At 42.3% G+C, this 14885-nt stretch overlaps 2 protein-coding genes across 2 annotated transcripts in view; one reads left to right on the top strand and one right to left on the bottom strand.

Annotated features, from left to right (window-relative positions):
- MTHFD1 (methylenetetrahydrofolate dehydrogenase, cyclohydrolase and formyltetrahydrofolate synthetase 1) overlaps positions 1-1616 on the bottom strand; it is a 37936-nt gene extending 36320 nt beyond the window's left edge. Inside the window, exon 1 of the mRNA XM_031605581.2 lies at positions 1435-1616. Within this exon, the coding sequence (XP_031461441.2) occupies positions 1435-1475 (41 nt within the window). The 5' untranslated portion in view covers positions 1476-1616. The remainder of the gene's footprint in view (positions 1-1434) is intronic.
- An 11672-nt stretch (positions 1617-13288) lies between these two features.
- The window catches only part of ESR2 (estrogen receptor 2), a 73643-nt gene continuing 72046 nt past the window's right edge, over positions 13289-14885 (top strand). Inside the window, exon 1 of the mRNA XM_090141786.1 lies at positions 13289-13530. The gene's annotated coding sequence lies outside the window, so the exon portion shown is untranslated. The remainder of the gene's footprint in view (positions 13531-14885) is intronic.

Below are 14885 nucleotides of genomic sequence, written 5' to 3' on the forward strand. Positions count from 1 at the left end.
ATTCAGTCTAAATTTTCACTAATGTATTCCTTGAAGGAATCTATGACGGCTTCCATGCCAGAAAAAGGAAATCTGAAGTGGGCAGGTCACTAGGTACTATGAGCACCACACATAGGGCATGCAGAGCACAATGCTCTCAAGACTGACAAAAGTGTAAGTCTAACAATGTACACAAGACTGACAGACTGAAAGCCCCAAGTAATCATCCTGACAACTGGCCCAAAAATTACGGGGTAAAACATATTCCAGCACGCTTTCATTGTGGACATCTAGATTCAAGACACATTAAAGCTACTTTTGAGAAATGTAGCACTGCCAGCTGGAAGTAGATGTTCCGTATGCAGCAACACCAAAGATGAGCCCCAACAACTTCTCAGAGATTACTTTAAATCATCTCAAATTTACACTTTCTGTCCAAATTCTGGACAAATACTGGAAAAGGTTACCCATTGGAACAGGTTGCCCAGAGAGGTTGTGGATGTTCCATCCCTGGAGGCACTCAAGGCAATGTTGGATGTAGCTCTGGGCAGCCTAGTCTGCTGGTTGGAAACCCTGCCCACAGCAATGGGGTTGAACCTAGATGATCTTCAAGGTTCTTTTCAACCCAGGCCATTCTACGATTCTATGAAATTCCCAGGTTACAGAGAGGTTCACAGAATCATTAAGGTTGGAAAAGACCTCGCAGATCATCTAGCCCAACCCCAAACCATCCCCATTAACCATGTTCTCTCATCTCCATAGTTCTTGAACACTTCCAGGGACAGTGACTCCACCATCTCCCTGACAGCTCATTCCAATGCATCACCACTCTCTGTGAACAAATTTTTCCTAATATCCAAGCTCAGGATGTGCACACCAAACCTACCTCACCACACGCCACTGTGTATTGCACAAGTGTCACCTGTAGCCAAACACTGCATTTTTCTTCTGTATGTACAGCACTGTTCTCACATGTATAAGTACATATACGTATAGCAGTGTACTGCAGAGCAGCAATAGGAAAAGTAAGCATGACTACACAGCACAAGGTTCAGTTGAGTGAAAGCTGAAAGCAGAAGGAAGTCTGACAAATCTTTCCAACAGTTTTGACAAGACGCTCATCCCCGTGTTATCCAATACATAAATTAATTTAATCAGCTTTAAAAAGAAGCTCTCAAAACGGAGACCACCCCTAAACTGCCAACTCGGGCCCAGAAAGCATCCCGAGAGCACAAACAGACAAGAGGCAGTGTTTCCACCTTATCGCATCAGCCTGGGCGCTAATCTCAGCACAGAGATGCCGAACAACCGCGAGCAGCGTCCCAAGGCTGATGCCGGACGGGGCCAACAAGTAGCAGACCCCCAGGCTGAGCTCTTGCGACAACGCTTTCAGTTCTTCTGAAAAGTAAACCTCCCATCCCCCCGCCGGCAGCCGTGGGCGAGGAGGGTACATACGCGGAGACGACTTTGCCGCTAAGGACCTCCGCGGGGGCCATGGCGAGGGCGGGAACCGGCAGCCAAACGCGGCGGTTGTCCGGGGTGCTGTGCGGGGCACGCCGTCCCTTCCACAGCCCTATCCTGCAGCCCACGTGGGCCCTAAACTTTCAGTAGCAACCACCGCGCAAGCGCTGCCCCACCCCGGCGGGCTGCTGTGCCGTGCGTGTCCCTCCCCTGCGTTTTTCAGCGCCCTGAAGCTGAGGGGAGCGGGCTGAGGTGACGTGAGATGGCCGCCCCTGAGCCGCAGCCGGTTCCCTGGCTGTGCACAGAGCGGGTCTTGGGTGTAGGGACGGGAAAGCCGCCGTCGTGGTGGGCTTTGTGCGCTGCTGGGGGAGCACACGGATTGCTGGTCACGTATTTAATAGAATTGCAACACAGCATACGGATAACTTCAATATGTTACAGTCTGGGGTTGCAGACAGCTCCTATGGGACTCTTCAGGCTTTGCTAAGAGTAGAGGGTTTTTTATTCAGCAGTTTTTATCCCCCGGAGGGATATCCTTTAAGCAAGCAGTGGTGCTGAGGCTGAGGAAGGCGTTTCCTTGTGCATTGATCTGTGCTGTTCTCCATTTTATATAACCAGTGCTTTTTGTTAATCCACGGGTGAGTGTAAGCTGAGAGAATCAGCTTTCAGTGCTTTTATTATGGGGATAGGAAAATCAGTTGGCTGCCATCCTGTGAGGCTGCCTTGAATGTAATGCCAGGGCCCCAAGGAGCTGCACAAGGTTTGTCCTGTTGACGTGTAGCACCTGGGACATGATTCAAGAAAACAATGATCAGGGCCAGGGAACTGACAGATCACAGTTGGTGATGGGATGAAGCAGTAGTATGTTCCCATCCTACTGTAAGGATTTATTCCTGTTACTGTTTTGGGACACATCTGCCACATGCGGTGCCAGTGCAGCAAAGAAATGGGATGACCACTGCAGGTTCACAAAGTGTGGGAAACAGGGGTTTGATGCTAGTGCAGCAACAGTCCCAGTGAGAATTGGGGACTAAAAAAAACCTGTTTGAAGTGTGTTTTTGAAAAGAAAGTTGCTGTTCTAAAGTGTTTGCTGAGAAAGCATTCAGCCCTGCTACATCACTGCATCATGCTTCTCAGTGCTGTAATCAGATCAAGAATGGATTTGGGGACCTGTCTGATTTTGAGAAAAGTGGAGGACAGATGTTGCAGCTTCTGTCTAGCACACAAAACGATGAGGATGGAATACACAGACCCTTCTATTTTAGAAGCTCAGAACCTCCAGGGTTGCTTCTCTGGAATTCTAGGAGGGGAATATATACCATATATTGCTAAAACTTCTCTGAGGATAAGTCTTTCTCATGTGTTTTCTCTCGTAGCATATGTGAGGTGATGACTGTTCTGCTTTTTTTTCTGCTTTCTTTTTTTATTGAGGGGATAGCTGGTTATTTCAAGGGGTCCAACCAGCTGAAGTTAAAAACTTTCCAATTGTAGGAATAGAGGTCAGAAATTTCTCTTTAAAACTGACTTGGAAAAAAGGGAAAACTGTGTTTGGGGTTTTTTATATGCTAAATAAAAAATGCTATAAATAACTTTTTTTTTTTTGTCTTTCTATTGCAATTCCTTGTATTTCCTGGAATGTTCCAATAGACAGTTGTAGTATTATACGATCAAAATGAGATATTACAATTAATTGAGGAAAGGGATTTTTCTCAGCTGCTTAAAATTCTGTGCCCTGTTTGTTTCTTCTGTTGCTTTTATCTGAGGCCTGAATGAACTCTTCGGGAAGAAAAAAAAAGTGTTTAGAAAAATGTGCAAAAGACTTTTTCAGTTAAGGATAGCACAGGCTTGCAAAAACAACTTTTGCTAAAAGAGATTTGACACTGGAGATGATAGTGTGTGAATATCAGCGGGAAAAGAAAGCCCACTTATTTAAAAATATTCCAATGACCTTGTTTGCAGAGTAAGCAAAAAAAGCTAGTGCCATCAGAAGCTGTAGATTCTGGCCCAGAGTTGCAAACTTGCATGGTTTGCATGTGTCCTTACTTCCCTCTACTTTTCTTAATGGCCCTGATCCTGAAAAAAAGATGTCTCACAATGATTCATAAAACTTTGAAAATGACCTGGAGAGTAAAAGTAATACCAAACAAACAACTTCTTTTATCATCTCATTTTGTTTGAGCCAGATTCTGTTTTCATGGGAAGGATCAGACTCACGAATTTTAAATATTTATGACAGAAAATCAGACTAGCTAATCTCCTTTTATCACAGCAGAAAAATCTTTTTTTATTTCTAACTTGTTCCATGCAGCAGTCAAGTACCAAAGCTGAGGTTGTCACTCAGGAGCTGTGTGTCATACATTTATGTAAGAACTTGTTCTTTAACATTTAATCTTAATTGTCATCTTGAAGTTGAAATACTGAAAATGAGATGGGAAGGGAACAGAAAAGGGGTTATATGATGAGAAATGGCTAAATACACCTTTTCAGTTCTTGTTAGAGCCATATCCAGCCCTGAAATGCAGGAAAAAAAAAAACAGAGCTGCTGTTGTAAAGGAAATCTTGGAGAAACACAGTGGCAAAGGAGACGAATGTGAAAATAGGTACAGTTGAGAGCAACAATCAGTGTTTTATGCTTTCAATACAATTATTTTGACCATGCTTATGCAAAACAATAAGGAAAAAAAAATAATGCTGTGATAAGGACAGCTCTGAGAATGATAAGCACGGTCTTGTATCAAAGAAGGCTTATTTTCTGTTGACTGTTTGGATGAAGGTAGAAACAGTTACTTGAAGCCACAGAAAGATCTCTGCTCTTGAATGCAACTCCAGAGCAATTGTCCTACCTCACTCTCTTCCCTGCCAGGTGTTCCTGAGTTTGATTTGGTAATTGCCACATTTTGACTGTTTACCCTTGTATCCACCCCCTCTTACCTAACATGTCAAAGGTCATAGAGGTTGCTCTTTAAAAAAGCCATGAAGGCTGCAAGATGTGTGCCAGAAAGACTTTCAATGTTACTAATGTGCTAAGAGCAGTGCCTCTGCTTGCACAGGGCCCCAGAAGTCGGAATTTGTTGTGAGAAACTGACCCAGCAAATTAAGGAATAACGTTAGTCTTTGCTTCACACACTGGTTAGGATAGGATATCACCTTCAGTAAAGGGAGAATAGAAGGCATAGATGAACTTAATGCATTTTCCTTTCCTGAGCAAAGCAGGGTTGGACAAATAATTGATGTGGCTGTAGAATGCAACTTCTTTCCTGTGATGGAAAACACAATTTAGTAATGGGGGAGTGGTGGCATTTAAATATATGCTATTAGTCAACTCTACTTTGATCAGATGACAGAACTTTGACATATGAGGCTTGTGATTGACCTCAGCATACATGAGCCTTTATAGCTAAGCTGTGTTAATGTAATGCTAGAAATTATGCTCTAATATTTGTTTCATCATGAAGTGTTTCCTAAGTGTAGTTAGCCCCTTATCTATTTAGCTATCTCATGTGCTCCATCCATCTTAGATACATCACAGAAATTGCAGCTTGGTGAAGCAGCCAGCTGTTGAACTGTCACTGCAGAAATGTCTGTCCTGGGTTGAAATGTTATTTGCTGTCTGGTGTTCAGGATTTCTTGTCTAGTGCTGAATTAGCACAACAGGGGCTTATAGCCCTCCTCGTCAGCTTCAGTACAAAGGTAACCAAGTTAATTAAATTGCTTCCAGGAGTAATTTTAGCAACAATGAACTGATTTTTTATGAAGCAGTCAAAGGGTACTTTCACTGTTGATTTTTTCTGGTAGGTTGGTCAAGCTGGTTGAGTTCAACAGAGTGGTAATGACAAACGGATCTCTGATGTGCTCTTCTAACCCGTCTCAAGCTTGCCAGCTACTTGCCTCCCATGCAGGAGTTTTGTATCAGCCAAAACTAGTTTGTCACTCTAAAGACAGCAACAACCAGGTCAGACTACCTCTAAACTTCCACTTGCGTTCCTGTGCCACTGACTCATGTACATGACTGGTACACAGTTGAGTGCATTTGTCACAGGCTCCTTTCTGTTGGCTTTTTTTCTTATTGTTCCTTTAGCTAATTTTCTTTAGATACATCACTTTACCTCCAAACAGAAATCTTCTAACACTTCCAGTTGACCTCTTAGGAATCCTGCAGAAGAAAAATGTCTCATCAGCAGCTTGAAGAATTTTGTGTCCTATCTGATTCCACTGAGAACAATGCTGGAGTGCTTGATAATGTGAGCCCTGGGTTGGCCTGACTGATGCTAAGAGACAATTCAGAGCAAAGAAACCATTTCCTAAGTAGTCCTCTCACATAATAACCATTCCTAATACTTCTACAGCTTGCTGTGGCTCTCCACGCAATAAGCTGCATCCTAATTCACTATCCCAGCCTGTTTGTGAGTAATGCATTATCACATTTTCCAGACAAGACAGATGAGAAAGGAGGATTGTCTAAAGCAAAATATAAACACAAGCACTGGAGCTGTGATTAACTAGATTGTCATTTCTAACTCTACCTTATTTTCTTTGGCTAATAGTTTATAGTTAATGGCTTATGGCAACATTGGATCTTCACTCCTTTATGTCAACTCTTGAATTTCACTAGGTGCTTCTGAAGAATATACTTGCAATATTTTCTATGGAAATTATTGCTATACTGGCTCTGTCTTTCTGTAAGGATGTGTAGCTGCCACAGTGATACTTGTAAAGGTAGGCAGGGGGTGAGAGATAATTTTCAGGACTGCAAGTGGGGGGACATCCAGAAGACAATCTTTCCATTGCAGTTTAATCCACACAGTGTCTCAGATAAATCTTCCAGCCCAAGCAAGGGCATCCCTGGTAGAACAAGGTAGCATAGCTAGTTTTATGTCACCTCTTCATGAACCGTCACAGGCTCTCTCAACCAAGCAATTTCTCCTTTTGCAGTGTCCTACAGAGACAGGAGGGGGCTGAACAGATCCTGCAAAATCTATAGCAGAGGAAGTCCCAAGGTGGCATGAAACCAGATTTCCCATAGATCGTAGTTTCAATAGACGGGGTATTCAGAGGTAAACACAGATAAATAAAGAATGCTTTGGACTTGAATAACACAGTCATTCTGTGTCTCTGAATAATCACTTTGAAAAATTGAACTGTATTTGATGTTGATGTATGCCCATACCTCATAATATGATAAACAGGCATAAGAAGTTGTACTTTCAATATGGTGATTTCACCAAGCCCTTCTTTTTATGGAATTGCCTCTAGATTGCAAGACTATAATAGATCAGGCAAAAGGTTGTCCTGGCTTGGTGTCTGATGGTGGACAAGTGCAAATTTGTAATGAAGATTATAGGAACAGGGCAAACGGATTATATTCATGGTCTCCATCCATTTACAGCTGAAAGAATTTCTGAGACAAACAGGATAATGGAAATAGGGGAGAAATAGGGTAAAGTTAGAGACAAACAGTGGTTTGACCCATGTTTCAATTCTGAGAAGTATATGACAGGCATAAATAATTTCCTTATATTCAATATATAGAATGTCTCAATTTTTTTCTCTTAACACAGAGATCTTTGTGTGCTACTCCTTTTGCATAAGTATCTGTCAGCCTTGTGAGTCTTGGTTAGATTTTATGGAAACAGGATAGATAAGGTACTTGTCTACACACACTGTGTTTGGTAAGTACGTATTTCTTGTACCTCTGACACAGTGATATATTTATGCACTGTGCTGTTTCTTATCTCCCTGTTGGGGTTTTTCATAACTAAACTTTATTTCTTAGCATCAAATTAAAAAATTTTCTCTCCCACTGCCTGTGTTTAATTGTGCTACTGAAATTGGAAAGAGCAGAAAATTGAAGAGGGAGTGAGTCTAACAACTGCTCTGGAACTGCAGACTATTGATGCTGTTAATATGATTACAGGCACACATATCACTGAAGCAAAAAATTTTCCTTTACCTAATGGTCACCTAAGATACGTATTTGGGGATGAGCTTTAACTTCTTGTGAACAGAACCTGAAAGAAGTTAAAAGGTGATGAGTGCACAGAATATTCAAGTATCTCATTCTTTTCCACTTTGAAATGTATCAAAGTAAGAGAGCTCACTATAAGCTTGTTCCACGCTCATTTACAGTATTAAGAGCAGTAGAAAAATCCTCTTCTAGAATTGTCTCAACATAAGCCTGTATATATATGTGAGCATGTATCTCCCAGTTTATTTGCTTTGTACTGCAAACTTTTGCATACCAAAACTTTGACAGCTTCTTGTGGGAGTGATCCCATTTTTGCCCTTTGATTTGCCTATGAGCTGTGTGATTTGTATTTTAAAAAAAGAATTGCAGTTTATAAATGAGGCAGATCCTGGCAGAGGTTTGAGAGATACATCGCTTATGTTTGCCCTGAAGCTGTGGAATCTGTCCATTCTTGCATGCTGAAGTCTATTGCTCTGTACTCTCTCTGAGCTTTCCAATTTACAAACCAGCTTGAAATCTCATTAGAAAGTCTGTGCTATGAATTGAGCCATCCTTTCCTGCTATATCTAAGAGCCTGAAATAATCCAGCAGGACAGTCCAATGCTGTGTCCTGTGTCAGCTGTGACAGGCAAAAAGCACATTAAGACTCGTCTAGTCCCCTTCAGCCACCGTCTTGAAGCTAACCATTTTGACATCTCTAGCCTGTGCATCCCATTGCAGCTGCTGAGGTTGCACATGGAATAGTTTTGCTCTGGAACCCTGCTGCTTTGCAGAGCTAACCATGAGCCTGTGGTTAGACTCTGGGCCTAGGACAGAGTCAGTGACTGAATCTTGCATGGGCTATGGGAAAATTGATAGCGTGTAGACTTGATGTAGAGCAGGAATATGATGAGCTCAATAGGGGCAAGCCTGCTGTGATACCTCCTTATGGCCTAGATGTCTGGAGAAGAAAATGTGTTATACTTCTAAGAGGAAATACGTTGAGCTGTAAAGTAACTGGTATCTTTTATGCCTACCATGGAAGTGTAGGACCAGCAAGTGGATTTTGAAGGAAACTGATCGTTCACATTAGTTGTACAGGATCAGCAAAGAAAATATTAAAACAGTGACTCAGTGAGACAGTCAACAGATTTGGCCTTAAGGCCATTTCTATATTACAGCATCGACACTAGTATAGGCAGTGATCTTGTGGACCTATGTGGTGAGATGTCAGCACAGTTAAGCAGTGCAGCTGCCTCAGTAATACAGTTGGGGCATGAGTCTTACTGCTCTTTTCCTTTGAGGATTCAGTGGCGTTCTTGGAGCTTTGTGAAAAGATTTGATGATGAGAACAAAGTGTTTTTCCCTTTGTGAACAATTTTTGATTTCCAGTTCCTCATATTTCCTATGATTTTTACAAGTTATAGAGCGATGGAACTTCTATGATACAGGAAGTCTGTGTGTCTTTCAGAGGAATAGTGAGGAGCTGCTTTCCTGTCTGTCCTGGGATCTCTGGAGGGGTGCCTTGACATTTTAAGTAGGAACATTTTCACACAGAACTGCCTGGCAATTTGAATTTTCTTTGAAACATCTGATTTTGAGACAGCACACATGGTGTCCTTCACTCAGGAAGGTGCCCTTCACTCAGGCACAGCTAGCATGAGTGCTCATGACAGAGGAGCATTACGGCTTCACATGAAGGATGATTTCTAAAGCCTGAAGAGTTGCCTTAAATTGTGCTCACTAACAGGGAAATAGAGCTGACACACAGACAAATAACTGAATTTCTTTTTCAAAAAGACTATGATAGTTCTGTAGCATTCATATAGTCCATATTCAAGTGTCAGCTATTCCAAAGAGAAGAGGGATTCAAATATCACTAGCTTGGCAGAGAGGAGGAACAATTGTTTGCGTAGGTTCACTGCCTCACTTTATGCTTTTAATTTGGATGCTGGCTATAGCTGTTACCTGGTGTTGGTGATCAAAATCCTCAGCTCTGTACACCACACATAGATGACAATGACAGCATGAATGCATGCAGGCTTCCTCCAGGAACTAGGAGAATATTGAATGTGAAGGAAGCAGTCTATGAAAACTCAGTAAGTGGCAATTCTTGGTATACTTTCAGGTGACAGTGACACTGTGCCTTCCTAAGCAGATATAAAACTAAACTCTTCTTATATAAAAATGAACCTGTCTCCAAATATGCTCCTTATCATTTTTTTTCTTTAAATGAGAGGACATTTCATGTTTGAAATACTCAGATTAATGGCAGGTTTACAGCAGTTTGATTTGAAACGTGCTTTCTAGTAATGTCTATACAGTGGAGATGCACAAAGCATGCTGAAATTTAGGACTCTGAAGAGAATTTCCTTAGCACAGCCTTATTCTAAGGGAAAGAGCTACCATACCAGAGAGCTACACTCAGGCTCCATCCACGGTGACTAGAGAGCCCCAAAATGACTTGAATTCAAAGGATCAGGCCTTGAGGATGGAGAGTTGCTCCACCCATTTCTCTGCGTGTGTCCTCAGGGCAGTTCTTTTCCCCATTTCAACCAGTTTCCCAGCTGTGACTGCAGTATTATCCAGTGTGCCACTTTCTGTGGAGGTATACAGGTCTGCAGAAGGAGGAAGAGTATCCCAAAATGAGTCAGATGGGATGGAGGTAGTTGTGGTTTTGTTTGTGTCGGAATCATTTTTTGGTTTGGAAAAGTACATTTTAGTATGTTTTTGGCCCAAATCACTTCTAAGCAACACTTAGCTAGATCCAAACGCTCTTGAAATCAGTGAGTTTTTTTTCTGTTGGTCTAGGAACATTTAGGGATCTGGCATGTCTACGTCCCCTTACCGACACATCTCTCTTGAGGCATGGCATCATTCATCATCACTGATGTCAGCAACATTAATCCCATTTTCAGTAGTGAAAAAGATTTTTGAAGTAGGTTGTCCTATAAATAGAAGCCTCTGTTGTCATCCATGCCAAAGGCTGGCTGCTGTCAATGGCATTATTAAAAGAATTATTTTATTTTATATAGAAAACTTTTTATTTGCAAGAATAACAGAGTTAATCCTTTTACACTCAACATGTGACCACACTACTGTACATTGGAGTTGGATTACTAGGGCTAGGGGAATGCCATTTTCACAGGCCAAGAAAAGTCTCTCCTTTCCCCTGGCATTGTTGTCTCTTGCATTTATGGCTAAAGAACCATACATTCAAACAAAAAATGAATCTATCTATCTGAGAGTTGATCTGACAGATCTGTCAATAAACTGATGTGCTAGTAATATGATTGAGCACTGGAGCAGGTTGCCCAGAGAGGTTATGGAGTTATATAGGACCTGCCTGGGTGCCTACCTGTTTGACCTACTGTAGGGTATCTGTTTTAGCAGGGAGGTTGGACTTGATGATCCCTTGAGGTCCATTCCAACCCCTGCAATTCTGTGATTCTGTGAACAGTGAGATCTGACAGTGTGGATGGGCAGATGTCATGGCTGATGCTGAGAGGAAAGGAAGTGCGGTGGGATTTGATGTTCTCCTCTCAGGGTATAGCTCCTGGTGCATCTTCTGACATGAAACTGCTGTGTGGTAGTAAAATATATTCTCTTCCTGTACATGGGAAAGCTGTAGGGTGGGATAGGAGTTTAATTTTTGAAGGATCACAGGTCTGTGTAATTGCAGACACGAGTCATAGAATCACAGAATCATAGAATCCATCAGGTTGGTAAAGACCTTAAAGATCATCGAGTCCAACCACAGCCTAATCATATTACCCTAACTAACAACCCTCCACTCAATCATGTCCCTGAGCACCACATCCAAACAGTTTTTAAACACATCCAGGGATGGTGACTCAACCACCTCCCTGGGGAGCCTATTCCAGTACTTAATAACCCTTTATGTAAAGAAGTGTTTCCCGATATCCAACCTAAATTTACCCTGGCACAACTTGAGGCCATTTCCCCTCGTCCTGTCACCTGTCACCAGTGAGAAGACACTCACCCACTCTCATTGTAAGCACCTTTCAGATATTGGAAGAGAGCAAAGAGAGTCTGGGGAGCCATATATATATCCCCATTGCCCTCAGCTTGTATCTCAGCTGCTATAACTCCTTCCCCACCCTACTGCACAGTGTGAAGTGTTTCACAATCACCTTTAAATATAACAACAAATTCTAATAGCTCTTATTATAGGGCTTTTTATTACTTATTTAAGTGGGATTGTTACAAGAGGAAAAACACCCACTTTATTAGCTACAATTGCTTACAAACACAAACATGCATTAACACTTTATTTTAGTTTGTGCAATTTACAATTTTCATTTGCCTCAGTACTGCTCAGTGATCAGGAAAAAGTTGGAACAGAGAATTGGGCTCTTATCCTGGTTGTTTCCCACAAATTCCTTTACACGTTATTTAGGCTTAGTCTAGGAAGATTTATATTATATTTGCGAGATAATTATATTCCTCTGAATTTGAATTAGTAGCCAGGCAACTTGTCTACAAGTTGAATTTGGGTTTAAAACTAAATGGGCCTACTGAGAGCGAATTGCTGGCAATACACAGATCCACACCATAATTCCCAGTTCATGGTATCTTTCACAGAATCACAGAATCACAGAATCACTAAGGTTGGAAAAGACCTATAAGATCATCCAGTCCAACCATCCACCTGTCACCAATGGTTCTCATTAAACCATATCCCTCAACACAACATCCAAACGTTCTTTGAACACCTCCAGGGTCGGTGACTCCACCACCTCCCTGGGCAGCCCATTCCAGTGCCTGACCACCCTTTCAGAGAAGTAGTATTTCCTAATATCCAGCCTGAATCTTCCCTGGCGAAGCTTGAAACCATTCCCTCTAGTCCTATCACCAGTTACACGAGAGAAGAGGCCGACCCCCAGCTCGCTACAACCTCCCTTCAGGTAGTTATAGAGAGCAATAAGGTCTCCCCTGAGCCTCCTCTTCTCCAGACTGAACAATCCCAGCTCCCTCAGCCGCTCCTCATAAGGCCTGTGCTCCAGACCCCTCACCAGCTTTGTTGCCCTTCTTTGAACACGCTCCAGGGCCTCAATGTCTTTCTTGCAGTGAGGGGCCCAGAACTGGACACAATACTCAAGGTGCGGCCTCACCAGAGCTGAGTACAGGGGAACAATTACTTCCCTACTCCTGCTGGTCACACTGCTTCTGATACAAGCCAGAATGCCATTGGCCTTCTTGGCCACCCGGGCACACTGCTGGCTCATGTTTAGCCGAGCGTCAACCAACACCCCCAGGTCCATTTCCTCTACACAGTCTTCAAGCCATTCCACCCCAAGCCTGTAGCGTTGCTTGGGGTTGCTGTGGCCAAAGTGTAGGACCCGGCATTTGGTCTTATTAAACCTCATCCCATTGGCTTCAGCCCAGCTCTCCAGCCTGTCCAGATCTCTCTGTAGGGCCTCGCTACCCCCAGGCAGATCGACACTTCCAGCCAACTTGGTGTCATCTGCAATTAATTACAGTGGACATAGCACACTCACTCAGAGAAAAGGTACCTTGTATGACTCTGTCCATTACTGTACTCATAGCAGCAAGATTTTCTGCAAAGTGATGTGAAGTTTCTATGTTTAAGTAATGGAATGTGGTAAATACATACATACAGTTGCTAACTGGTGACATCCTCATTGGTGGATTAGTGTTCCCAATGGGCAGAGACATTGTTAGACCTGTGAGTTCTAGGCATTAGGATGGGAGTCACTTCTTCCTATCCAGGTACTGAATGGCTTGTACTTCTATCTAGTTTATTTCAGCCCTCTTCAGCTTGGGCTTCAGGTAATTGTATAAAACTGGCATCATAAATATATTTAAAATTTCTTTCTGGTCATTTTCAGATTGAAAGAACAAAAAGGCTGGGATCAAATTGCCACTGCTGATGTACAAGCTTTGATGCATCTTTGGAACTGGATGGGAACTGCTGACCTGAACGTCTGATTGATCACCTGAGGCGAGCAATGAGTCAGCCACAGGAGCACAGGTGAAGGCAATTCACCTGTGCTACTAGAAGGGGTGGAGCCTTGCTCCATTTAAGAGCTGACTACCAATGGGGAAGGATCTCTTCTGTAAATCTACTCTGCTGGAGGTTCATAAGTGAGCCCAGGATATGGGTAAGTGTTCTATCTATTTTCTTTTTGTTATTATAACCTGCTTTGCCTAACTCTCTTGCTTATTTCATAATTATAGCATCTTAATATTTATTGATTATGCACTAACCAAAGAAATTGTGATGGGGGAAGAAAGAAGAAAATTCTTACAAGGTAAAAAAAAAACATTTGGGGTAAACACTTTCTGCAGTGATGCTTTGAAATGGAAGCAAGAAGAAGAAGGTATTTGTGTTCAACTTCTGGATTTCATTATGCAAGTTCTTGCAAAAGGTGGCACTAACTAGCAATAGAACTAGAGGGAATGGCCTCAAGCTGTGCAAGGGGAGGTTCAGGTTGGACCTTAGAAGGTTGGGCCTTAGAAAATACTTCTCTGTGAGATGATTAGGTGCTAGAACATGCTGTCCAGGGTGGTGGTGCAGTCACAGTGCCTGGAAGTGTTCAAGAAATGTTTAGATGTTGTACTGAGGGACATGGTTTAGTGGGAAATACTGGTGATAGGTGGATAATTGGACTGTGTGATCTTAGAGGTCTTTTCCATCCTTGGTGATTCTATGATTTTATAATGATGAGGAGATGCTCTTCTGATGACTCAGTGATGAGTATACTTCAGGTTAATGGAAAATACAAGTTGCTCTAGTCACTGCTAGCTTTGGCTTTGGGCTTTCTTTAATTTAAAAGTTAAGCTATATTGAAGAATATTTTTAAAGTTTCATGGGAGCAGATCTTCTAGCTACCAAATGCATGTCCCTTCATTAATCCGTCAGGATACTCCAGGGTGGCAGGAAAAACATATGTACATGAACTTGTATCAAACCACTATCCTGTTTCTACAGTGCTTCCTTCTGCTATGCTGCTAAGGTCTGAAGTGAACTGCCTTCATTTGTGAAGAATTTAGGAAATGTGGGCATAGTTCAGGTGTCCATGCCTACTTGATACTTTCTGAGAAACACAGGGCGAGTCCTTAACGTTATGTATGAAGGGATGGCTGTTATGTATTAGGAATTCGGTTGCACTGTAGTTCCTTCGGAGAAAATCTATTTCCTGAAGCTTCAGTTGAGAACATCTGAAACGTTTGTCATAATGTGGCAGTGGTTCCTGATCTTATTTTAGCAGGCTTTGCTAATACCTTCTTCTGAGCCCTGGACTCTGGGTCGAGTTGTTCTCTGTGCTGATGTGACAATAGCTGAGATTGGAAGGGACTTCTTGAGAACCAGAATAGTAGAATCATTTAGGTTGGAAAAGACATAGACTGTACAAGCAAGGAGAGAGGGTAACACACTAACCCCACCTGATTACTTTTTGGATTAGAATTTACCGAAGACTTTATATACATGCTAAGTAGCCAGTGAGAGCTAACA

This window comes from Phasianus colchicus, chromosome 5 (genome assembly GCF_987193195.1).
Source record: "Phasianus colchicus chromosome 5, bPhaCol1.hap1.1, whole genome shotgun sequence".
Taxonomy (NCBI): Eukaryota; Metazoa; Chordata; class Aves; order Galliformes; family Phasianidae; genus Phasianus; species Phasianus colchicus.